Consider the following 25,012-nt stretch of genomic DNA (forward strand, 5'->3'; position numbering starts at 1 on the left):
AGTTGGAAAAATGTGGAATACTTTGTCCCAGAAGGTTAAATATGTAGTCAGCCGAGGTGTTTAAAAGCGAGATGATGAATTGAGAAAAAAGGGTTTTTAACAATATGGAGTGAAGACAGGAAATTGGGATTAAAAGAGAGTTGACATTAATCAAATAAATAAGATGTAACAGACTTGATGGGGAAAATGGCTTTCTCCTGTTCCTCATTTTAGCTGGGAAACTATTGGGCACAAAGCAATTGGCTTCAGCAATTTTGGGCTTGGAAAACAAAAGAGACAGTCACAGTTCTCACTCCTGATGACTAACCAGTGACCACAACTGGAAATTACGCAGGCCTGAGGAAAAAAATTATTTGGCTGTGATGTCTCCCATTATTGAACAGCCCACTGAATTTCACTGTCTTTGTTCACACATGTGAAAAAATGGCTAATGGACAAGATATTGGAGGGTATCCAGCTGTGGGACTGTTCATCAGAAACATTTAGCCATTTATCATGTAAGTAATTTCAAACCCTGATTTATTATTACAATTATCTATGTTTTTCACTGTAAACTTTCTCTAATTCTTCATTTGCCGCAACACCCCTCATTTTGGCCAAAGTAGATAGAGGAGAATGTGAGAGAGGGTGCCAGCTACGGAAGTTTGTCTTCAGGCATACAGTATTTGGATGTCTGTTTTATTTTTTTCTTTCCTCTTTAGTGCCCTTGAGTTGATCCAGAAATAAGCTTTGAACTGTGTTCAAACCAATTTGGAGTTCAGTTTTATCAAAATATTGGGCAATAATTTTCTGTAGCAGGGAATCAGGTTGTGTCTTCCATTAGTCAGACCTGCTCCTGCACCCTTTTAGCTCAAAAAACATTTGCCCACAAGTTTCTGAGAGTGCGAACTGATAATAGTATAGTGAAGGAAACAGGGCATGTAGGACCATGGTGAACAACAGAACAAACAGGGTTTCCCCTTAACCAATCAGATTTAAGGATTGGGAAATAAATAAGGAAAGACTGAAAAAGAGGGTGAATTAAAGGGGGTAAATTCAGTGTCAAATCAGGTAGAGAAAGAGAAAAAGAGAAAAGAAAAAGACAAAGGAAAAGACAAAAACAAATTTGAAAATTTGAACTGACATTTTTTAAACATTCCTAAGATATTCAAATCTGAAGGAATGACACTCTGGGTTTGTAATAGTTAATATTCAGTGCCAGAGATGTTGATTAGCAGTCACAACAACAACTATTTATACAGCACCTTTAAAACACACTGAAATGTCCCAAGGTGCTTCACAGGATCATTATAAAACAAACTATGACACCAAGCCACATAAGAAGATATTAGGTCAGATAACCAATAGTGGAGCAATTATAATTGTGAATGCAGTAGTGGCCGGAATTAGAGGAGCACAGATATCTTGGAGGGTTGTATGGCAGGAAGAGATTATAGAGATAGGGAAAGGCAAAGCCATGGAGGGATTTGAAAACAAGGATGAGATTTTAAAATCAAGATGTTGCATGTCTGGAGCCAATGTAAGTCAGTGAGCACAGGGCTGATAGGGAACAGGATTTGCTGTGAATTAATGGGTGAGGTTTGGATGACCTTAAGTTTACTGAAGATAGGATGTGGGAGACCAGCCAGGAGTGCATTGGAATAGTCAAATCTCGAGGGTTTCAGCAACAGATGAACTGAGGCAGGGTTGAAATTGGGAAATGTTACTGAGGCGAAAATAAGTGTTTTTAGTCATGGCACAAATACGAGGTCAAAAGTTTATCTTGGGGTCAAATGTGACATCAAGGCTGCTGTAATTAACAATTTCATATTGTTACAAGTATATTTGCATCAATAGTTACTAACCCTAAATATCTGCGGCAAGATCAGTTTGCATCTATCACAGCAATTTCATGACAGTCAATGCATGCCAATGCTGAGGCATAGGAACATAGGAAATAGGAGCAAGAGTAGGTCATTCAGCCTGACGAGCCTGCTCCACCATTCAAACACACCATGGCTGATCATCTACCTCTTTTCCTTCCTATCCCCATACCCATTGGTGTCATTAGTATTCAGAAATCTATCAATTTCTGTTTTGAACATGCTCAATGATTAAGCTTCCACAGTCCTCTGGGGTATAGAATTCCAAAGATTCACCGCACTCTGAGTGAAGAAATTCCTCCTCATCTCAATCTTAATTGGCCTACCCCTTATTCTGAAACTGTGTCTGGTTCTAGACTCACCAGCCAGGGGAAACATCTACTCTGTCAAGACCTGCAAGAATTTTAAAAGTTTTGATGAGATCACCTCTCATTCTTTGAAACACTAGAGAATACAGGCGCAGTCTCCTCAATCTCTCTTCATAAAACAATCCCGCCATCCCAGCGATTAACCTGGTGAATCTCCATTGCACCCCCTCTATGGCAAGAAAATCCTTCCTTAGATAAGGAGACCAAACTGTACACAATACTCCAGCTGTGGTCTCACCAAGGTTCTATACAATTGTAGCAAGAACCTTTACTGCTGTACTCAAATCCTCTTGTGATGAAGGCCAACATACCATTTGCCTTCCTAATTGGCGGACAGTGAATGCCATTTTTGCTAATTCAGTGATGGAGTGACACAACTTTTGGATAAAGGAGGGAAGGAAAACCAGCAAAGAATATTATGTGCTGAACCAGAGCTCTGTCAAACCAACTGTGAGACTAATGGCGCTCCCTATTACTTATGCATAAATGGTAGAGCAAAAGGACAGAAGGGCAGATAAAAGTTGGTTTCAGGGATAACAAACATTCTATAAGTTCTTTGTTCAAACGAGTACAGCTATCAGGAAAGACTGAATAGACTGGGCTCTTTTCTCTGGAAATGAGAGGACTAGGAAGTGTGCTGATAGAAGTTTTTAAAATTATCAATGGATTCAATAGGATGGATGTAAATTTTCCACTTGTGAAGGGGCCCAAAACTAGGGACGATTAATAAAAGAGAGTGCCTGATAAATCCGATTAAGGAATTCAGGAAAAACTTTGGCTGGAAGTTAATGCCCTTCCCTGAGGCACCTCTAGAGCTGGGGATGCATTTAATTGGGCTCGAGGGTGTGGGATGGGAACCCTAGCATCTTCTCCTCTCTTAAGTCAGGGACGGGAAAGTTCATGCACTGAATTGAGGCCTTTAAGTGTGGCATATGGGGCTGTCACCGTTGTTGGGTTTGCTTATGGGCTGTGGAGTTGGGGGGGTGGTGGGGGTGGGAAATCCCTCATTGTCAGACTCTAAGACCCAAAATTGTGAAGGGGGGAGACTGCTAACCCCCCTGCCCTCCCCTAGCCAGCGACCACTCTCTCCGTAACCCCATCCCCCTCACTCACCTTTGACCTGGATCCCAAAGCAATCCTGGGCCACTGGTAGGTGGATTGCTGGCAGCTGCCACCGCTTCCAGTGGCGCCGTCTGCAATTGAGAGCAGCCGGCCTCTGGTTGGCTGGCAGCCGTTAGGAGGATGGGATTCCTTGATCCCGGGAAGGCTCACAGCTGGCCACTTAAGTGCCTGAGAGGTAATTAACTCAGCAAGCCTTCCCCAGAGGAGGCAACATGGAGCTCTGACCGGCTTTCCAACCGACGACTGAGACCCCTATAGCTGAAATTAAATTCTGCCCTTCGTTACAAAGAGCAGTGAGAATCTGGAACATGCTGCCACATGTGAGTGGTTGAGGCGATAGCTTAGATGCATTTGAGGGGAAGCTAGATAAGTATGAGGAAGAAAGTGGTAGAAGGGTATGTTGATAGAGTAAATAGAATCAGAGGAGGCTTGTGAGCATAAATACTGGCATAACGTTTGGACTGTTGATACGTTTTACTGTGGGGTCGCTTTGCTCGTGAACCGGTTGCACGCTTATCTGTTGGCAGGTGAGCCGATTACAATATACTGCAGACACAGAGACCAATATGAAATGAAGCGCATGCTATTTATTTACACAAACAGTAGAGCACTAACATGATGTGTGCTTCTCCAGCCAGACCCTACTCTAGACTAACATGAACACAGTAGCCCGTGCCTCACAGCAATTGGGTCTTACAGCCACGTGATCAATCTGCTCACATTCTCTTAAAGATGGATTACACCTCACATTACCACAGCTGTACTGTAGTATGTCCATTTATATAGAATTTAAAGTGTGAACTTTGGCAGTAAGTTTCAGTAGACTGTTTAATAGCAAAATACAGCACAGCCAAACTCAAACATGCACTTCAATATGGTTCATAAGAGCACACTGGTCTATTTTCTCCTTTCTTAACCTGGGGGGATCCTGAGGCTTTTGCAGTGCCATTACCGATTCTTCAGCTGAGATCAGCTAACTCAGCACAGATAATAAGAAATCAAATTTGGAACTTTCTCTTGTCTAAATGATTCAGCTACTCACTGTCTAAGCACAGGGTCATTGGCTTATCCAAACTGGCAAACAAATCCAACCATTTTTAAATAAACTGGACATATAATAAAGTATAAATAAAAAGATTGTTCAATATTTAAGATTCTCGACAGAGACTAGTTAATATTTAATAGGTCTAACCATCTTGTCAAAGTTTTTACGGAGATAACTTGCACATGAGATTCTTTAATCCGTGATTAAGGGTTAGCTTTACTTTAAACACCAGAGGTAGCGGTTAAAGCTCATGACAAATTTCATTTTTACCAATTTACCCATGAAATGCATTAGAAATGGTGTGGACTTGCATGACTTCCCTCTTTAAAAATCCTTCACAGTTTCAATTGTCAGCAAGATGAAGCAGGTCAGTGCTACATGAAGACAGCCTGGATCTGAATGTGTGTGTAGAATAGTGCATCTGTGCTGAAGCATGCCTGAACAATAATTCTATCATTTAACATGTGTTTATCTTTCTGTTTGCTATGCATCTTTGCATAACCCCTCCTTGCTTATGTATCCATGGTAACAGTGTCTCCCGAAGTTCTACTGTTCAAAATAATTAAGGCTTTTTAAACATGCTCTTGCTTTCCCCTCTGTTAAATATTGTTTGTTCTTCCAAAAAATATTTTTGCTTGAACAGCGAATGGCCTGGCCGCCACCTTTCGGGTACAAGAATGGAGATGGTAGCTGGATTGTAAAAGCAGATGCATTAGCAGCAAATGTTTATCCAGCATGCTTGAATGATCATGCCATTTCAAATTAATGTGTTACTTCACTTCTGTCTTGTCAGATGTAGGAATTTATCAAGCCACTTCCTTTGCTGTTATCCTCAGCACCAGCTGTTCAAGCATAAATTCAGCACAATAGACAGGGATAGAAAAGGATATTACAAATAATCACAATTCTTTGTGTCCATTTGGATTCAAAGTGCTGATGCTGAGACTTCCTCTTTCAGCTCTATCAGAGATTGAACCTTCCATGGACCATAAAACCTCCGTCAATGCAGCTTCTGGGGAACGAAGCTTGAGCAAAATGAGACTAACAACTTCTGAAAGCTTAGCAGCATGTGCATGATGTGAGACAAACTGTTTCTGAAAGCTGCAAAGGAAAAGCACAGCCACTAAATCCAAAATGGCAACTCTTATGATTCATACTTAGCACATCAAATAACTGAATTAAAGTTCTATTTTTAAACAGATTACCTAAGCCACTTCAACGACTGCACGATACTTGGTCGACCATATCCTTGTATATGGCTAACCTGCATCACTGTAAAATACAAAATTTAATTTGATGACTATGAAATGTAGTGCGTGCTACCTCAAACTTCATGCCACTTAAAAGATATGGTTGTCCACACTTTACATTTATTGCCTGTATCGAAAATAATGATTGAAAACTGAACATATCTGTCAATGAAACATTAAAAACTGAGCACCAAATAACAACTGAAATTTCCTATGGCAGACACAACAGCCCAGCTTGGTTCAATGCCTGGAATGTGCACATGCAGAAACCCAGTTTAATTAGCCAATGGGTGGGATTTTCCACCCCCACCCCTGCCGGGGTCATCCGGTCCCGCCGAAAGTCAACGGACGTTTGGCTGGGCCACCAAATCTTAAGTGGCGGGTCCCGCCATGTTGGGACTGGAAAATCCCGGCCGTGTTTCAGAGTAGGGAGCTGGCTGAGATGCTATCACTGTTCACAATAAATAATTTGAACACCATCAGGTTATACTCATTTTCTATCATCTAACCAATAAATATATAAAATATTTTATGTACTGTTTAAAACATGTACAAATATAAAACACATCTAAACAAAGGTATAAAGCTTCAAGCGATTCACTGTATAAAGAAATAATCAATCTTGCACCCTGATGTCATCATTAGGTTCTTCATCACAAATCGAATATTCCCTCAGACACTAAAGTACAAATTCAATGATCCTATGTCATATAAAAGTAAAAGAAATGCCATCCAGAATATGGGCCTTAATGATAAATAAAAAATTGTATGAATTTATGCTACTATATGAATAACAAATATCTTTCAGTGAGCAAAATACTACTTGCATTTCTTCAGCAACTTATATTGTCACATTTAAACATCTCAAAGTGCTTCACACAATTAATTACTTTTCCCGTGTAAACAATAATTGCATCTCAGGATTCACATGCCAAGCATAATTGAAACAAAGGAACATGGGTAGGCCATTCAGCCTCTCGAACCGTTTCTGCCATTCAGTGAGATCATGACTGATCAGTATCTCAACTCTATCCACTTGCCATGGCTCCATATCGTTTTATGCCCCTGTTTAGAAAAAATCTATCAATTTAAGGTTTAAAATTATTAGTTAAACTGGCATCTAATTTTTTTGTGGAAAGAGTTCCACACTTCTCCCAGCCTGCGTGTGAAGAAGTGTTTCCTAACTAAATGGTCTGGTCTCATTCTAAGGTTATTTCTTCTTGTCCTAAATTCCCCTATTTGCCCATCAATTCCTTTCAAAATCCTGAAAACCTCAAATCAACTTCTTGATCTTCAGATTATGACTTGCAGGAATCACTTCAGTTGGCTAACTGCCACTGAGATATCCCCATTATCAACATTAATTATATAAAACTTGCTTCTCTTTTGTGAATCATGGGTTGTATTTTATGCTTCCCCGCCAACAGGTTTGAAGATAGGATGACTTGTTAAATTCAACGGGCAGCCTGCCTACAGCTTACCCACCCACCTTACCCAACCCTGCCCGGACCACATATATACCAATAGAGAAAGTGATGTTAAGCTGCCTGTCCACCAGTGGGCCAATTAATGCCAACTTAAGGGCCTCATTCCTCCACTGGGATGTAACTGGCAGTGGGAGAGGCCTATACCAAGTACCCAGCCCAGCAGGTTTCCCTGCACGGGTTGGTGGTGGGCAGGGGGTCCTTCCTTAATGGGTCCCCACTGGAACCCCTCCCCCATCCACCTCCAAGGTGCTACTCTTTCCCCCTGGCTTCTCAAACCTCAGATCCCTGCCCCTCCTTGCTGGCACCTGCCAATTACAATACCCCCAACTACATACCCAAATGCTGATCCAATGCTGCATGCCTCTGTCCCAAAGTGCTGGAAGCTGGCAGCCCTCTGAGGCAGGGCATCCTGATCCTGAAGGGTGAAAGTCCTGCTTCAAGTCTATTCACAGCCAATTAACCATTAAATGGCTACAGGGACTGCTGGTGTTCCCCTCAGCGGGCTCCAACCTTTTAGCCTGGGGCCGGGGAAATCAGGCACCTCGTATAATTCAGCCCCATGTGAAAGACTATTCCCTAGTACTGGCATCACAATAACCTCTCAAGTCCTCGATGTTGTTTCAGCTCTACTTCTAAACTTCACAAGCAGTGTTTAATTTTATTGACACTGAAGTGCATGCACAATAAAAAGTAACTAAAGCAGGTAATGAATCAAAGATTTAATTAATCTCAGAGTAATAGTCCAATCTCAGCTAGTGAAAAAGAACCCCCTAGTTTCTGGGACTATTACAGAATGGCACCTTTCTTCACAAAATACATGTTTCTAAGTTTTCTTTTAAAATCCTTACTTGCTGGCAATACTATATTTGTTAAACAATCTGTTCTCATCCCATTTTAACTAACTTGGAAATACCCACTGTAAATCAGCATTTAAACAATGATCTGTGCACAAATAACACACACACAAGAAAACAAATTTGGGGCAAATACTTTTATTTCAAACTTATTAGCACTTTACATTTTTTTGAACAACTTGTGTGCTGTGGTGTGTTAAAGAAACTAGTTAGCCTCTTTGGCATAGTTAGTCACTTTTGCTTTACAGCTGATAGATTGTGTACTGTCGGGATTTTTACAAAAAGGGGAAAATAAGATCTGGCAATCTCAGACATTTATGTCAGATCTATGGACTGACATTTGCAGGCAATGAGCCAGATATTTTACACAGATTTATTTTAACACAGAAAAAAATGTAGCAGTACAATAACAGGCATCCATTTTACGCTGCACAAGATGGTAAATCTCAAGCTGCCAAAAAATAAAGTTAAAATGACAAGTCACAACACTAGAAAGTTATAACAGCAGTATCAATAAAAACTTTTTTTTCTGCTTATACACATAGTCTACACACAAGCAACAATTATTTAAGCTTTAGTGAAGCACTGATGTACTCAACTGGCATTTGATCAGCTGATAAATCAAAAGAAATTTAGATCTGTTTATTTCTTACTCTTCAGCTCAGGGTCTGTACTAAGATTGTGCTCACTCAAGGTTATGTTATCCTTGTGTCTGATCTTACAGCAGTTGTCTCAGGAAGTTTGTGCACATAAAGTGATGGATACAAATGTGCTGGAGCTGATGATCTGAAATTCATATTAAGCAAAACAGAATGCAATAAAGATTTGTTTCTGTGTAATGTTGCACAGATTTATCAATGATTCACTTTTAATTACAGCTACAGATCTTGGAATCAACTTGTTTTTACACAATTTCATGTTGATCCAACTGTGTGAGCAATTATTAAATCATTAGTCTCTGTAGAACAGTACAAAGACAGTACTTTAACTATGAATTATTACACTGCAGCATGACTTATCACCACTCCCTTTTCATTAAAATGTAATGCACACTGGGTGAAAACTCAGTCCAATCTGATACTGTATGGCTCATGAGTGTCCCAGTTTGACAATCTGTTATAAACTGGATAAGTTTGATCAAATTTCACACTATTTGGAGAACAGAAAAAGTTGTGTCAAGGGATGAGCTGATGTTCATCACATGAATTGTGTACATTTCCTGAAAATTTCACATAGGTCCTGTATGATACAAACCTAAATGTATGATACCTGTACCAGAATCATATTAACAGGAGGCAGCTATTCAACCGCTCGAGCTTTTCTGCCATTCCATTAGGTCACAAGCCATCTGTATCCATTTACCTGCCTTTGTTCCATATCATTTGCCTAACGTAAGTCTATACATCTCAGTTTTGGAATTTTCAATTAGCCTAGCCTCAACAGCTCTTTAGGGAAAATGAGTTTCAGATTTCCACTACCCTTCATGTGTTTTCCGTCCCTAAATGGTCCAACTCTAATTTAAGGATAAGCCCCCTTGTTCTGGACTCTGCCACAAGAGGAAATAGTTTCTCTCTACCTTAATAAATCCTTTAATCATCTTAAACATACTAATTGGCTCACCCCTTAATCTTCTATACTGGAAGAAATACAAATCTAGTTCTTGCACCTGTTCTCATAATTGAATCCTTATAGCACTGGAATCATTCTTGCAAATTTGTGCTGCACCTGGTCTAAGACCAAATACATCCTTCATAAGATGCAGTGTCCAGAACTGAACTCAGTACTCCAGATGTGGTCTAACCAGACCTTTATGCAAAGGTAGAATAATTTTCACCTCAGTGTATTCCAGGCCCCTTTAGATAAAGGCTAACACTCCATTAATCTTTTCTAGTCATAGAATAATTTACAGCACAGAAGGAGGCCATTTGGCCTATTGGGTCTATGCCAGCCCTCTGTAGAGCAATCTATTCAGTCCCATTCCCCTACTCTATGCACATTGCCCTGCAAGTTTATTTCCTTCAAATGCTGATCCAATTTCTTTTTGAAATTGATTGTCTCCCCTTCCATCACCCTCATAGGCAACAATTTCCAGGGCATTCCTACCTGCTGTGTAAAAAATTTCTTCTTCACATCCCTTGCTAAAACCTTACATTTATGTCTCATCCTTGTATTATCAGCTAAAGGAACACAGTTTTTCCTCATCAACCTTATCCAAACTTATCATAGTGTTGTACACCTCTATCAAATCATCCCTCCATTTCCTTTGATCCAAGGAGAACAACCCTAGCTTCTCCAACCCAACCTTTTAACTAAAACTCCCCCATCCCTGGGCTCATTCTGGTAAATCTTCCCTGAACTTTCTCAACAATCCTCACATCCTTCCTGAAGCATGGTGAGGACTGAATGTAATACTTTAATTCTGGCCTAACCGCTTTATAAGGATTCAACTTAACTTCCCTGCTTTTATACTCAATCCCTCTATTTATGAAGCCCAAGAATGAATATGCGTTGCTAATCACTCTCTCAATATGTCCTGCCATATTCAAAAATCTTTGCACAAGCAGTCCCAGGCCCCTCTGTCCTGTACATTCTTTAGAACTGTGCCACTTAGTCTATATTGTCTCTCCCTATCCCTTCTGCCAAAATGCATCACCTCACACTTCTCTGTATTAAGTTCCACCTGCCAATTTTCTGCCCATTCTCCTAGCCTATTTCCTGTTACAGCTGTTTTGCATCATCCTTACTTTGTGTCACTCCTCAAAAAGTTGAAATTTTACTTTATATTTCAATATCAAATCATTTACATATATCAAAAAAACAGTGGTTCTTGCAAGGACCCTCATTATATTTTCTATCTATCCACTTGTTTTCAGTTATTTTGTACATGAATTCTGAAATCTGTCTGCTCATCCACACTGCCTAGCTTCTCACCATGTAGAAAATAGTCTGATCCATCATTCTTAGGTCCAAAGTGAATGGCAATACACTTCCCAACACAGAACTCTATCTGCTACAGTTCTGCTTGCTCACTTAATCTATTGATGTCTCTTTGCAACTTCATGCTCCCACACTATTTATAATGCCACTTAACTTAGTATCACTAGTCGCCTTGCTCGCTATTCCTTCGTTTAAGTCATTGATAAATATAGTGAAAAGCTGAGGCCCCAGTGTTGATCCCTGGGGACATCGCTAGTCACATCCTACCAATTGGTGTACATACCCATTATTCCTATCCTCTGATTCCTACCTCCCAATCAATTCCCTAACAAACGACTTGATGCGACTTGTGTCATTCTATGACTAGTCTTTAAGACTAAAGATAAAAAGATATTACACACAAACATATCTATATTATATGTACATACATACATATACATATAAAGAGCATCATTCTCTATCTGAAATTATGAATGAGGATGAAAACTATTATTAGTTTGAACTTCTTTTGCTTTTTGAAGGCCTAAAGTTCTAGTTTGTACACTGAAACATTCTCAGTGACTGCACGTTGCGAGCATAATAATTATCAGTCATTGATGCTGAAACACATCATTTCTCCTTCACTGCAATAAAAACTTTATGGTATGAAGTTGTTTTTGTTTGTGCCTCATGAATTGATCATGTGCTTGCATCAATTTTACTATTTTTAAACCTCTGCTGAAATTAAATTGCATTGATTTCTTATTCAATTAAATTGAAAAATTATAACATATTCAGTAATATAAAAGCAGAGGCTACAGCATTAGGCTAATATAAATGTTGATATTATGCAGAGCACATTACAACTCCAGATGAAGACAAATACAGATAAGTAAAACTCAAAGATTACTATCCACATATTTACAAATGCATTGGTCTAATTTCAGGGTCTAGTTACTAGTAGTACTAGTTACGGTAAATTATAGACAACTTGCCCATGATATAAAGGCAACATAACAAATTTAATTGAATGGTGGAGCTTGCTGTTTGACACAAATATTTTGCAGTGGTCAGGAAACTGCTTTAATTAAGTCACATAGGTATTTCTGAAAATGGTTTATAAATGGACTGGCTGCTTAGCTTATAGTATATCTCCACTCAGTCAATAATATCCTATGGGTTAGTTAAATGTAGACACATCCCAGACTTGGTCAGATCTGTTTATATTGAGATAATCAGATTGTCTCACACAAACTATCCAGGCCCTGAAATTCTGTCGGCGCTTCACCGGCCCTCCACTGTAACTTTTGCAAACAACCAATGAAACTGCAACAAAATACCCATGTTTAAAAGGATGAATATCAATATCATTAAATCTCCCCTTTATTCCAAAGAAAACTGGAAATGTGTAATCCACAGGACAAAATAACAAGTTACTGTATTCCACTTGGAGATCACTTTAAATAAACTCTAGTTCACTCAGCTCAGTCCAACAGGCAATTGTAAAAGTCACTTTTGATTGGACAATCACGTCTTCCAGTTAGGGTAGATCTGCTCAAACATCTGTACTGAACAGTCATAAAGAAAGATTTTGGAGGTAATTTTCACTTCACCAGTTTACCATCCCAGCAATGAAGATCAAAATTATCCATTTGTACTTAACAACTTTTCTTCAAAGTAGATTGATGAATCATTGCAATCTTAAAGTAACAAACTGTATCTCTGACTGAATGGGAAGTGATGGAGGATCCTTTGGGGAAGAGATTTTTCTTTCTCAACTCCTATACTGAGTGTTGCTTCCAATTGTACTCATGAATATCAATATGCTCATTGACAACCAAAGAATTGTTCTTTAAGAGTTAATTGTAATAAAGAGGATAATCTCTTGCAATAGTAACTACATTTACAGATCATTGCAGTGCAATTGAAAATATCTTGGATAATACATAGAATAACAGTTTTTTACATGAATGAGGACAGACAAAGCTTGAGCTGCTTGCTAATGTTACCCCAAACCCTCAACTATAATATATACCAATGTTTAGTTTCCTTTTCCACTAACAGTTTTGTAGTGTTTTAAAGCTCAGACTCCAGCATCAGTCACAATGACCACCTTTAGATCATGTCTAAGAGTGAAGGGTTAGAAAATGTTAATAAAAGTCCACAGATGTCATAAAATCTGGTGGACTGGGAGTATAGATGTAAAAGTCAAGGCCAGTTAATAAAATGGTTGCATCAACTGCACCCTCGGCTTTGAAGATTGCACAAATTGCAATCTATGCCAGTGATTTTACGGTATGTCACTTCATCTAAGAGGAAGGGTCAGTTAAACAAGATTTTTTTTGCTGCAGTGTTCCTGGGAAATTATGAAAAACACATAATTAATTCTTATCTAACTTTAGCTCATGTGAATTGCTGTTTTAAGATAGACCAGAACACCCAGATAGAACAAAAGAAAGACAGGCATTATAACTATTGTTTAATGTCAACTCTTGGACCCAGATGATGATATGTCATTGCAAATCACTTAAGATTTTAAAACATGCCAGTTTCAAGAAAAGATTTTGGCAAATCATTTATGTTGATATATATAGCACATCAAATAGATAATCCATCAATTGCCTTAAAATAAATATGTGGCTCAGTTCATTGTTCAATCTTCCTTAAAATAAAAGTTTGTCCAGCACTTTTTTTGTGAAGACTGTGCCTCGCTGAACCAAATAAAGAAAATACGCTACCTCAAACAAAATGTTACTTTTTAGGATTTAAAATTCCATACATATTTCAGTAGAATCAAAACATATGTTTGTGGTTCATAAGTTATGCAAAATAATCATTATAGAACTTGAATTCTTTCAACAGATGAACCCTGGAGCAGACATCATTTGAGCAACTGCTTTCTTTTGCTTATTTTAAGCATGGTATTTACATCATGAAATATAAAATTTGACTTTTCATTTTTAAACTTTCTCCATTTGCTCAATGTCAGCATGACCCAATGGAGAAAGATTTTTTTTATTACAAACAAATAAATAAAGTACTTCAGAAAATTTCAAGTTACAGATACTGGTACATGATTTCACAAAGTTAATAGTTCTTGGTGCAAAGATCAAACATTCAGGTAACCACAAAAAGAACACCCAGATAGAACAAAAGAAAGACAGGCATTATAACTATTGTTTAATGTCAACTCTTGGACCCAGATGATGATATGTCATTGCAAATCACTTTAAAATTCAGAAAACAACCTGAAAGTTCTTTACACGTTACCAGCAACAGCAATCTAAATAAATTCTGATCACACCACTTTCCAAACATTGCTGGGCATCAAAATCTTCTTTGAGGGCTTGAAAGATTAGAGGCCTTTTAATAAGGAAGTGTTGAATCATCCCACTCAAGCTGTTCCCTTCTAGTGACATTCTGATCTTCCTCATGTTCAGCTTCTTCCTCTTCCTCACTTTCCTCTGAATCAGCACTTGTGATGTCATCCTCTTCACCTTCTTCCTCTTCCTCGCTCTCTTGTTCACTGTGTTCTTGCTCTTCATAGTTCTGGAATATAATCACAAATGGTGCACATTTTAGTGAGACTTTTCAGCACCCATCAGTATGACCTTTAGCATATGTTACTTAAACAGAAGTTAACACTTACAGGTGACATGACATTTATTCAGCACCTTGCTGATCTACTTTAACGTATAGTGGGTTATCATTCCTAATGTGTAGTGAAGAAAAATTTAAATTGAAATAATGTGCAAGGGAAACAAAAGTAAATATTTGAATTCCACTCCTTTCCCATTTCATATTAATTTTCAGCCACTGTTCAGACTCTCCAATATATGGCAGAGGGAGCACAGCTACCTTCCCCCATGCTTTTGTCAGTATAGCACTTCCATAGCTCAATAACAGATATGTGAGTGTAATTCTGGGAAACCCGTTCTCATCCTTGGTTTCCTATGCCTAGCATTGCCTCTATATTCTGCACTTCCTGCTGTGCGTCCAGTTGGGTTTGGAAACCAGTCAGACAGTGAACACAGACACAAGCATCTACCTGACCACTCTGCTGCAAGCCTTTCACCTTTAATCACACATAGCATAAATAAACATGTGATCCTATTTGCTACAGGTGTACTACATTTTGTAATTTGTTGCAATGCTCAATGGCCTCATGGTCACATGGAAAACAACTGCAAAATAAGCAAAAAGAAAAATTAAGCAATAAGGGATATAAAAGGAACAGTGCTGAACATGAAAAAGCAGATTATAGTAATTTGCTAATATTGAGCTTCATTTATGTTATACAGTACTAAATGCATTATCCAGAATACCCTTAGGACTCCAATAAGCGCTGGCTGCGTATTTACTTGAACAAAATGCATTATTAGGGTTTTTCCCCTATTTATCTTCATCAATTGATGCCACTCCCAGCCATTTGTAATTTAACTCATTACTAGACACAAAATCTCGAGTAGCATTTGCCACTGTATCTCAACTAGCATAGACAGTAACTGTTGGCAAGCTGTTTGATTACAGGGGTGGGATGATGGAACACATCCACTGCCATTCATAAACATTGAAACCAAAATTCTATCTTAATGCGAGGAAGGCTGTTACAGTATGTTCCCATCAGCTAATGTTTGATTCTAGACAGAAGTGGAAAGGCAGGTAGAAAGAGGGATGAGGCCCTGCAATAAGAATTTAGGGAGCTAGGTAGCAGATTAAAAAGCAGGACCTCAAAGGTTCTAATCTCTGGATCACTCCCTGTGCCATGTGCTAGTGAGTATAGGAATAGGAGGATAGGGAGGATGAATGCATGGCTGAAGAGATGGTGCAGGAAGGAGAGCTTTAGTTCCTGGATCACCAGGTCTGTTTCTGGCAAAGGTGGGGCCTATACAAAGTCGGACAGGTTGTGCCTGAACCGGAGAGGGACCAACATCCTTGCGGGGAGGTTTTGCTAATGCTGTTGGGGGCGTTTAAACTAATTTGGCAGGTGGATGGGATACAGTAGGGAGTGATGCACAGCTAAATATAGAAGAGAAATTAAGTCAATCTGGAAGGCAGAGCAAATAGAGACCTGTTAAAGCACAAGGGAATGCAAGGCTGGATTGCATCTATTTTAACGCAAGGAGTCTTACAAGTAAGGCAGATGAATGGAGGGCATTGATTAACACATGGGAATATGAAATTGTTGCTATCACATAGACATGGTTGAGGGAAGGGCAGGACAGGCAGCTCAATATTCCAGGGTATAAAATCTTCAGATGTGATGGTGGGGGGAGGTGACATTGTACTATTGATCAAGGAGTCAATTATTGCAGTAAGGAGAGATGGTATCTTAGAAGATTCCTCAAATGAGGCCATATGGGTAGAACTTAAAAACAAAAAGGGAGCAATCACTTTGTTGGGAGTGTACTATAGGACTCCAAACAGTCAGAGGAAGATAGAGGAGCAGCTATGTAGGCAAATCTCAGATAAGTGTAAAAATAATAGGACAATAATAGTAGGGGGTTTCAACTTCCCCAATATTAACTGGGATAGTCTTAGTGTGAAAGGCTTAGAGGGGGCAGAAAGTGCATCCAGGAGTGCTTTTTGAGCCAGCACGTAGAACGTCCTACAAGAGAAGGGGCGGTACTGGACCTAATCTTAGGGAATGAAGCCGGGCAAGTGGTAGAAGTGTCAGTGCGGGAGCATTTCGGGGATAGTGACCATATCGCTGTAAAATTTAAGGCTGTTATGGAAAAGGACAAAGGTGGACTGGAAAAAAAGGTCCTGAATTGGGGGAAGGCCAATTTTAATATGATAAGACAGGATCTGGGCAAAGTGGATTGGGAGCAGCTAATTGTAGGAAAGTCTACATTAGACCAGTTGGAGTTATTCAAAAAGGAAATAGTGAGAGTTCAGGGCCAACATGTTCCTGTAAAGGTGAAGGGTAGGACCAGCAAGTCCAGGGAGCCCTGGATGTCAAGCGATATAGAGGATTGGACAAGGAAAAAAAAGGCTTATGGCAAATACAGAGGGCTGAAAACAGCAAAAGCCCTAGAGGAGTAGAGAAAGTGTAGAGGGGGTACTTAAAAAAGTAATTAGGAGAGCAAAGAGGGGCATGAAAACACACTGGTGGCAAGATAAAGGAAAATCCCAAGGCATTTTATTGATATATTAAGGACAAGAGGATAACCAGGGAAAGAGTAGGGCCCATTAGGGACCAAAGTGGCAATCTGTACGTGGAGCTGGAGGACGTAGGTGAGGTTTTAAATGATTACTTTTCATCTGTGTTCACTATGGAGAAGGACGATGTAGGTGTAGAAATCAGGGAGGGGGACTGTGAATTACTTGAACGAATTAGCATTGAAAGGGAAGAAGTATTAGCGGTTTTAGCAGCGGCTTAAAAGTGGATAAATCCCCAGGCCCAGATGAGATGTATCTCAGGCTGCTATGTGAGGCAAGGGAGGAGATTGCAGGGGTTCTGACACTAATTTTCAAATCCTCTCCGGCCACAGGAGAGGTGCCAGAGCATTGGAGTACAGCGAATGTGGTACCATTATTCAAGAAGGGTAGTAGGGATAAACCAGTGAGTCTAACATCAGTGGTAGGGAAACTATTGGAAAAAATTCTGAGGGACAGGAATAATCTCCACTTGGAGAGGAAGGGGTTAATTAGGGATAGTCAGCATAGCTTTGTCAGGGGGAGATCATGTCTAACAAATTTGGTTGAATTTTTCGAGGAGGTGACTAGTTGGAGAGATCAGGGTGGTGCAGTTGATGTGGTCTACATGGACTTCAGTAAGGCTTTTGACAAGGTCTCGCATGAGAGAATGGTCAAGAAGGTAAGAGCCCATGGGATCCAGGGCAATTTGCCAAATTGGATCCAAAATTGGCTTAGTGGCAGGAGGTGAGGGTGATGGTGAAAGGGTGTTTTTGCGATTGGAAGCCTGTGACGAGCGGTGTACCACAGAGATCGGTGCTGGGACCCTTGCTGTTTGTAGTGTATGTTATGGGGAGAATTTTCTCCCCGTCGGGGGGGGTTGTGCGGGGGCGGGTGTGGGCGGGCACGCAGCCGATCGGCCCTCCCGATCGGTTGGGCGCCGCCATTTTACGTGGGTGGGCCAATTAAGGCCTCCCCTCCCAAACGCTCCCTGTGCGGACGTGGCGGCGTGGGGTGGGGGTCGTTTGCCCAAATTGGGAGTGCGCAGAAATCTCCCTGAGGCACAAAGGTGCCTCAGGGAGATTAGTTTTAAGTCTAAACAGTTTAATAAAGTGTTGAAAAATTTTTTATGACATGTCCCTTCATGTGAAACTGTCACATGAGCTGGGACATGTGCATTAACTTTAATGAAAATTTTAAATCATTCACGAAGCCTCATCCCGCCCGATTGCCTTAATTGCTTTTTAACAGGTCTTAATAGGCCTTTGACAGTTCGGCGGGCACACAGCTGAGTCTTAGGAAAGCCTTAGATTACAGGATGATATAGATGGGCTGGTAAAATGGGCAGAGCAGTGGCAAATGGAATTTAATCCTGAGAAGTGTGAGGTGATGCATTTTGGGAGGACTAACAGCAAGGGAATACACAATGAATGATAGGACCCTAGGAAGTACAGAGGATCAGAGGGACCTTGGTGTACATGCCCATAGGTCCCTGAAGGCAGCCGTGCAGGTAGATAAGGTGGTTAAGAAGGCATATGTGATACTTGCCTTTATTAGCCAAGGCACAGAATATAAGAGCAGGAAGGTTATGTTAGAGCTGTATAAAATGCTAGTTAGGCCACAGCTGGAACACTGTGTGCAGTTCTGGATGCCACACTAAAGGAAGGATGTGATTGCACTGGAGATGGTGCAGAGGAGATTCACCAGGATGTTGCCTGGTGAATCTCCTCTGCACCCGCTCCAGTGGTTGGAGCTTTTCAGCTATGAAGAGAGACTGGATAGGCTAGGGTTGTTTTCCTTAGAGCAGAGAAGGCTGAGGGGGGACCTGATAGAGGTGTACAAAATTATGAGGGGCATAGATAGGGTAGATAGGAAGAAACTTTTCCCTTTAGCAGAGGTGTCAATAACCAGGGGGCATAGATTTAAGGTAAGGGGCAGGAGGTTTAGAGGGGATTTGAGGAAAAAATTTTTTCACCCAGAGGATGGTTGGAATCTGGAACACACTGCCTGAGGGGGTGGTAGAGGCAGGAACCCTCACAACATTTAACAAGTATTTAGGTGAGCATTTGCCATAGTGTACAGGGCTACAGGCCAAGTGCTGGAAAATGGGAGTAGAATAGATAGTTGCTTGATGGCCGGCACAGACACAATGGACCAAAGGGCCTGTTTCTGTGCTGTACAACTCTCTGACTATGACTGAAGTTAATTCTAGACAGAAAGTGTGGATATATTGTTGACAAGATTTCTCCTTTAACCTTCGGCCGTTAGTCTATTGCAAACCAGGCGTTCAAACTGAGCCTTTGGGAAATAAACCATTTTATAGTTGGAACTCGTGTGTATGTGCTCGTTGTGGTCTGTAATCATGACTGATAGGTCTGTGCTTATTTATGGATCTCCGATGGTGACTGATGGATTTTTAGGCAGTTCAGGCAGGTGTGTCTAACTGGAAAGGGTAGATCAGATTGAGTAAATGTCTGTAAGTTTGCTAGCAGAGTTGTTGAGAGTCTTTGAAAAAAAATCTGGGACGGATTGTTCTTTCCACATCTGTGCCCATTACTGGGTCCTGGCCTCCATCTGACATTTTCAGCTGAGAGAAGGATTGTCGACCCAGAGATGTATAACATTAACCTCTGGAGACATCTAATGTGCCTCTGCAGCAAGTCTGGCTGAATTTCTTTTTTTAACATTGGGTTATTTGACAGTTGTGAGCTGAGGGGCAGCATTCAAGCCAAAGGAATATATTTTCACTTTTTCTTAGCTATTATATGAGTTCATGATTGGCAGTAAAATTCTCCAAGACAGATCACTTAGGATTCAGTTGGTTACAACTGCTCTACTGAAAGTACAACCATTGGTATAACTACCCTTTGATTCCTATTATTCAGCCAAAGCATTATTCAATATCCTCATGTTCCAATGCATTTTTACTTTACTCCTACATCACTCACGAGGATCTTTAATCAAGTCAAATGTTTCATAGCGAGCGTATTAGTCATCTACCAACTACTTTATATACTTGAAAGTATTCCAACAAAGTGATAGATGCAGCTTGGACTTTATGCCTTACTCTCAGATTTAATAATACACTGTAACCTCTCCACTCCAGAACTCCAAAATTCAGAAACACCAGTTGTCTGGAATTTTTTTCAGCAGACCTCACAGCTCTCAGCCTCGCCACTCGTGGCACTACAACCAACCTTGAAATAGAGTTGGACAACAGAGTAAGAAAAGCCAACAAATAGGTAGGAATTAAATTTAAAAATCAAAGCCTTTCACATTGTGGGAAAGGAAGTTTTTTTTTAAAGTTTCGTTTATCATATCTTTCTATTGAACGTGTGGGCCTGCTGGTAATTCAATTGTGACCTTTTGTCTTCCCACAGGGTAGTATTTGTGTCCCCCATCAGCTGCCATTTTCTGCCCTCAGTCCTTGAGTTTCTGAGCAGACCCAGGGTACAGAGTAGTTTCAGCAGTAGGTTTTGAGCAGACCCATCAGCCAATAGACCACGGGCAGACCATGCCGACGCGTAAAATGGTGCGCGATGATGTTGGGCATGCATCCCGACGTCACCGCGTGTCATTCCAATCTTTCGATCGGCGGGTGCGCACTGGAGTCGGCTGTGCACCTGCCGAACTGTCAAAGGCCTGTTAAGGCCATTAATAAACTAATTAACCAATTTGTCAGGGCTTGTTGGCGGGCAGGCGAAGAGCCCAGGTGGCCTTCGCATTTTTCATGAAACCTCATCCGCTTGCGGGATGAGGTTTCATGAAGGATTTATTAAATTAATATTTTTTAAACATTTCATAAACATGTCCCAGCTCATGTGATGCTGTCACATGAGGGGACATGTGTAAATGACTTTTAACTTTCTTTATTTAAAACTTTAAAGCTGAATTTAATCTCCCTGAGGCACGGAGCTGCCTCAGGGAGATTTCTGAGCTCTTCTGCGCGCGTGCGCAGGCCCCGACTCTCCCTTCTCTCCCCGCATGCACAGGTAGCGCTGAGCTACCACCCGACGGGGAGAACATTCTCCCCATGGAGTAATTAGATCAATGAAAAGCCGGTAGATGAACAGTTTTTTACGTTGTCTTGTCAACAGCTGCAGTACTGATGGTACCGATGCTTTTAAGAAGGCCTTCAGGATCGAAGATGCTATTTGGTGTTTGGCAAATGCATAGGACAGTGTCACTAGGAGAATCTTGCAAAATGTGTGGCATAAGTTGTGTCCTGTAACTATGTTTAACAACGAGGACATAGGGGAAAACCTTGAGGGCTTCACATCAAAGTTTTCCTGTGTCCTCGTCATTAAACATAGTTACCGGACACAACCTATACAGTTCACGCATTTGTGGTTAGGCTTCTAACACTATTCAATAATCCAGAAAATTCCAAAATCCAGAAATACCTTGATCCCAAGCAATCTGGACTAAACAGGTGAGTGTACTGAATATTATCAGCTATAACAGTTATCATAATAGCTACATTAATAGCTATTTTTTGTTGTTACAATGTTAACATACTTTATTCCAATATTTTTCCATTATAACTATTAAGCTATCATGTGTAATTCCTTGAATTGTTTGGATTCACTATTTTAGATACAGTTGTATTCTTACCACGTAATTGGATTCTCTATTCATTTCCTCAGGAAATCCCAAGTATCACAGAAACAATCAACAAAGCACCATGAGGTATCTTCTAAAAAGTCTGCCATCATCCTAGCACCCTACCTTAGCTAAATGGAGACCAGTGCTCCTCCATGTCTTTAAAGTTGCAATGTTGTCGTACTTCTTTAGTCGCAAAATATTGAAATAGTTTTTAACCTAATGTCTTACATTGCTCACCTCCATTGGGTTAACCGTAATGGTCAGAGCAGAGTCATCCCAATCCATTTCATTTTCTTTCCCACTCTCATTTTCCCGATTAGTGCGCTGGTGAGCTGCTCGAATCCTGAAGACCCCCAGAACAATTATGAAGACGAGGAAACCAATGCACACCACAATGACAATCGTGGCAGCACTGGGAATAACTGGAAAAAAAAATCAGAGTTATAGATGCTGTGGGTCAAAAAGGATTTAAGGTTTTGAGCTTCCAGAGCTTGCCTGCAATTTGGAACTAGTAGACATCTTGCATTTCAAAAAACGTAGCTCCTCCTTATTACAGATCAAAGGAGGAGCTACACTTTTAATATGGAAACTGCATTCGTAATCATGCAGCATTTCATAATTCTGTGTTATTCCGATTGAAAATCCATCAAAATGTCAGTGATAAATTGCACAAAAGTGCATTGTGGTGCTAACTTTTAAAATAAGTTGGGTAATTATAAAATAAGATGGCAGTTGGGAATTTTGTAACCTACACTGCTCGCAATTCTAAGCCATTCTTTTATATCCACTAAAGCCCCTACTTATCTCAGAAATTTAGTACTTGGCACAAGCTGTAATGGTACAAATCTCAAAAGTGATCTACTGTGCAGGCTTTACCTCCTTGGGTAGCAAGCAGCTTCTACAACAATGCAATGCCACAGGATATTGTTCACTTCTGCCATATCTGTTAGTACAATTCTCTCCAAACAGGTGCTGAACCTCAGCGATCCCAATTTAAACTCAACTCTGCGGTTGCCTGATCTTGGCCAGCAAGGGAGCCTTCAGGGAGATGGATTCTGGAAAGAACTAGCTATTGTAATTAATGATCCAAATTTTGAAAATATTCTATTCTTTTTCCTTGTGTCTGGCTCAGCTCATCTAGAATAAGCAATTATATTAAATTCTCAATTTTAAAATTTGTGCTGTGCACAAATTTCTACCATGTATATAGAAGCACTATTTTGGAGAGGAAAATAAGGGGAGAGTGTAAGAGATTGAGCAAGTCTGAATGCGTGCAAGAGTGAGGGTAGTGTGAGTGTAGGCAAGGAAAAGTACCCTGTGTGCACTCAAAAGCAAGTGAATGAGAGCATCATGTGAGTATGTGCATGCACAAGTGATTGCAATGTTACAATAGTAACTATACTTTTAAAAATAAAGTACTTAATTGGTTGTAAAGCACTTTGAGATGTCCTCATATCCTGAGGTTGTGAAAAGCATTATAAGCCTTTCTCTTTTGTATGTGAGTAGCTTTGTGCGGAAACACTTCTTCAAATTTAGTTACGTGCCAAATTATAATTGACACAATTCTGCGAGCAAGTCTGCACACAGGTCTTCTTTCTGATTAAAAGCACAACTGAAGCATACAGGAGGGCTGTGCAGTACCATTTTGGTGGTGGTTATTTAGGTGAGTTATCTGAAAATCTATATGGGTAAAAACTGAATATAATCCCAGCACAAAGCCAGCAGTTTCAATGATCTCTGCAATGTAACTTGAGAAGGATCATTGTACACAGTGAACCATGCTAAAATTCAGGAAGGGAGAAGCAAAGGACATAATTTGGAGAGCAGGAAGAGAGGTAAGAGATTAAGGGAGTCAGTGGAGAAACGAGGAAGGAAGAGAAAAAGAGCAGAAGGGGATAGAGAAACTGGATAAGGTGATGGAATGTGCCAGAGGTTTGGGGCGGGTTAAGTACAGATGGGAGATTTGAGTAAGAAGAGTAGGCAAAGAGGGAAGGGGCTGTCAAATGCTCCACTTGGTTGGTTCTGGCATAGTCTCTTGGTGGGATGGGGATGGATGGGTCAAGGATGTCAATGGATCGCTTTTCAGCTTGCAAACTCTCTCATAGTTGGGTGGCAGGGACGCCGGTGTGGGGGGTTTGCGTGTGAAGGAAGAGAAAGTAGCAGATATGCATCTCATCTCTTGACCATTTCTAACAAAACAAAATCAGTGGGGGTGGAGTGGTTTGGAGAAAGCCTCCAAATAGGTTAATTCCTTTGCTGGGCATGAAGTATCATTGCAGTAGTTAATCTGCCCTTCTCTTTGTTTGAGCTGGAGCACATGCTAATATCCATTTCCCTATAGTTTTGCTGCTGTCAGATTTCAGTGGAACGAAAGTCCTGCAGGCCAACTCATTATCCTCAGACTTCTTTCACACATTTATCATGACAGAATTGAAGAGAGTAAAGGATAATTAACAATCCTCTGGCGTTTACTGATGTATGGAGACCAATGCAACTATAATCACAAGCCTGATGTAAGGTATGGAAATTTGGTCAGAAGCACATCTCGGATTGCAAACGGTTTGGTTCAGCGTCAGGCAGTTACCAGGGAGAAGGATGGAGTCAGTGACTAAGGAGCAGCGTCTGTGCAGGAGACCAAAGAGTAACTGGCTACAGTTTTCCCAATCTATTGTTGGAAGAGTGTTTTGCTCATCCAGTCCTAGATGTCAGACAAGCAGTGTGACAAATCAGAGACAATGGAGAGGGTCAAGAGAGGTGTGATGAGGAAGAACTGTTGCTATCAGTGTACATGCCGAACCTGAGATTGTGTTTTCAGATTATGTCGCCAAGAGGCAGCATGTAGAGGAGAAACAGGATGGGATCAAGGATGGATCCATGGGGGACTCCACAGATAATGGCATGTAGCGGTAAGAGAAGCCAATCCAAATGATTCTTTGACTAGGCCTGGATACATAAGAATGGAAGGTGAGTGCAATCTCACCCAGCTGGATGACAAAGGCTGCTGTGGTCAACTTTGTCAAAGGCTGCAGACAGGCCACAGCTGCCAACACAAAGCATAAGAATAAAAGAAACAGAGGCAGGAGTAGGCTATTTTCCCCCTTGAGCCTGATCCGCCTTTCAGTAAGATCATAGCTAACTGTGGCCTCAACTCCACTTTCCTGCCTGCTTCCCTTAACCCCCATAATCAACTCCTTTGTAGATCAAAAATCTGCCAGTCAGTCTTGAATATATTCAATGACCCAGCCTTCACTGCTTTCTAGGTTAGGGAATTCCAAAGATTAAAGACCCTCTGAGAGAAGAAATTCCTCCTCATGTCCATCTTATATGGGGGCACTGCTTATTCTGAAATTCTGTTGTGACTTCGA

The 25,012-nt window shown here is 40.5% G+C and overlaps 1 protein-coding gene across 1 annotated transcript in view; it reads right to left on the reverse strand.

The window, feature by feature from the left end:
* Positions 1-13,248: 13,248 nt before the first annotated feature.
* clstn2a (calsyntenin 2a) overlaps positions 13,249-25,012 on the reverse strand; it is a 524,817-nt gene continuing 513,053 nt past the window's right edge. Inside the window, exons 17-18 of the mRNA XM_078563666.1 lie at positions 21,885-22,069; positions 13,249-14,453 (exon numbers count right to left, since the gene is read on the reverse strand). Coding sequence (XP_078419792.1) covers positions 14,271-14,453; positions 21,885-22,069 — 368 coding nt within the window. The 3' untranslated portion in view covers positions 13,249-14,270. The remainder of the gene's footprint in view (positions 14,454-21,884; positions 22,070-25,012) is intronic.

Source organism: Cetorhinus maximus, chromosome 19 (assembly GCF_964194155.1).
Source record: "Cetorhinus maximus chromosome 19, sCetMax3.hap1.1, whole genome shotgun sequence".
Lineage (NCBI taxonomy): Eukaryota > Metazoa > Chordata > Chondrichthyes > Lamniformes > Cetorhinidae > Cetorhinus > Cetorhinus maximus.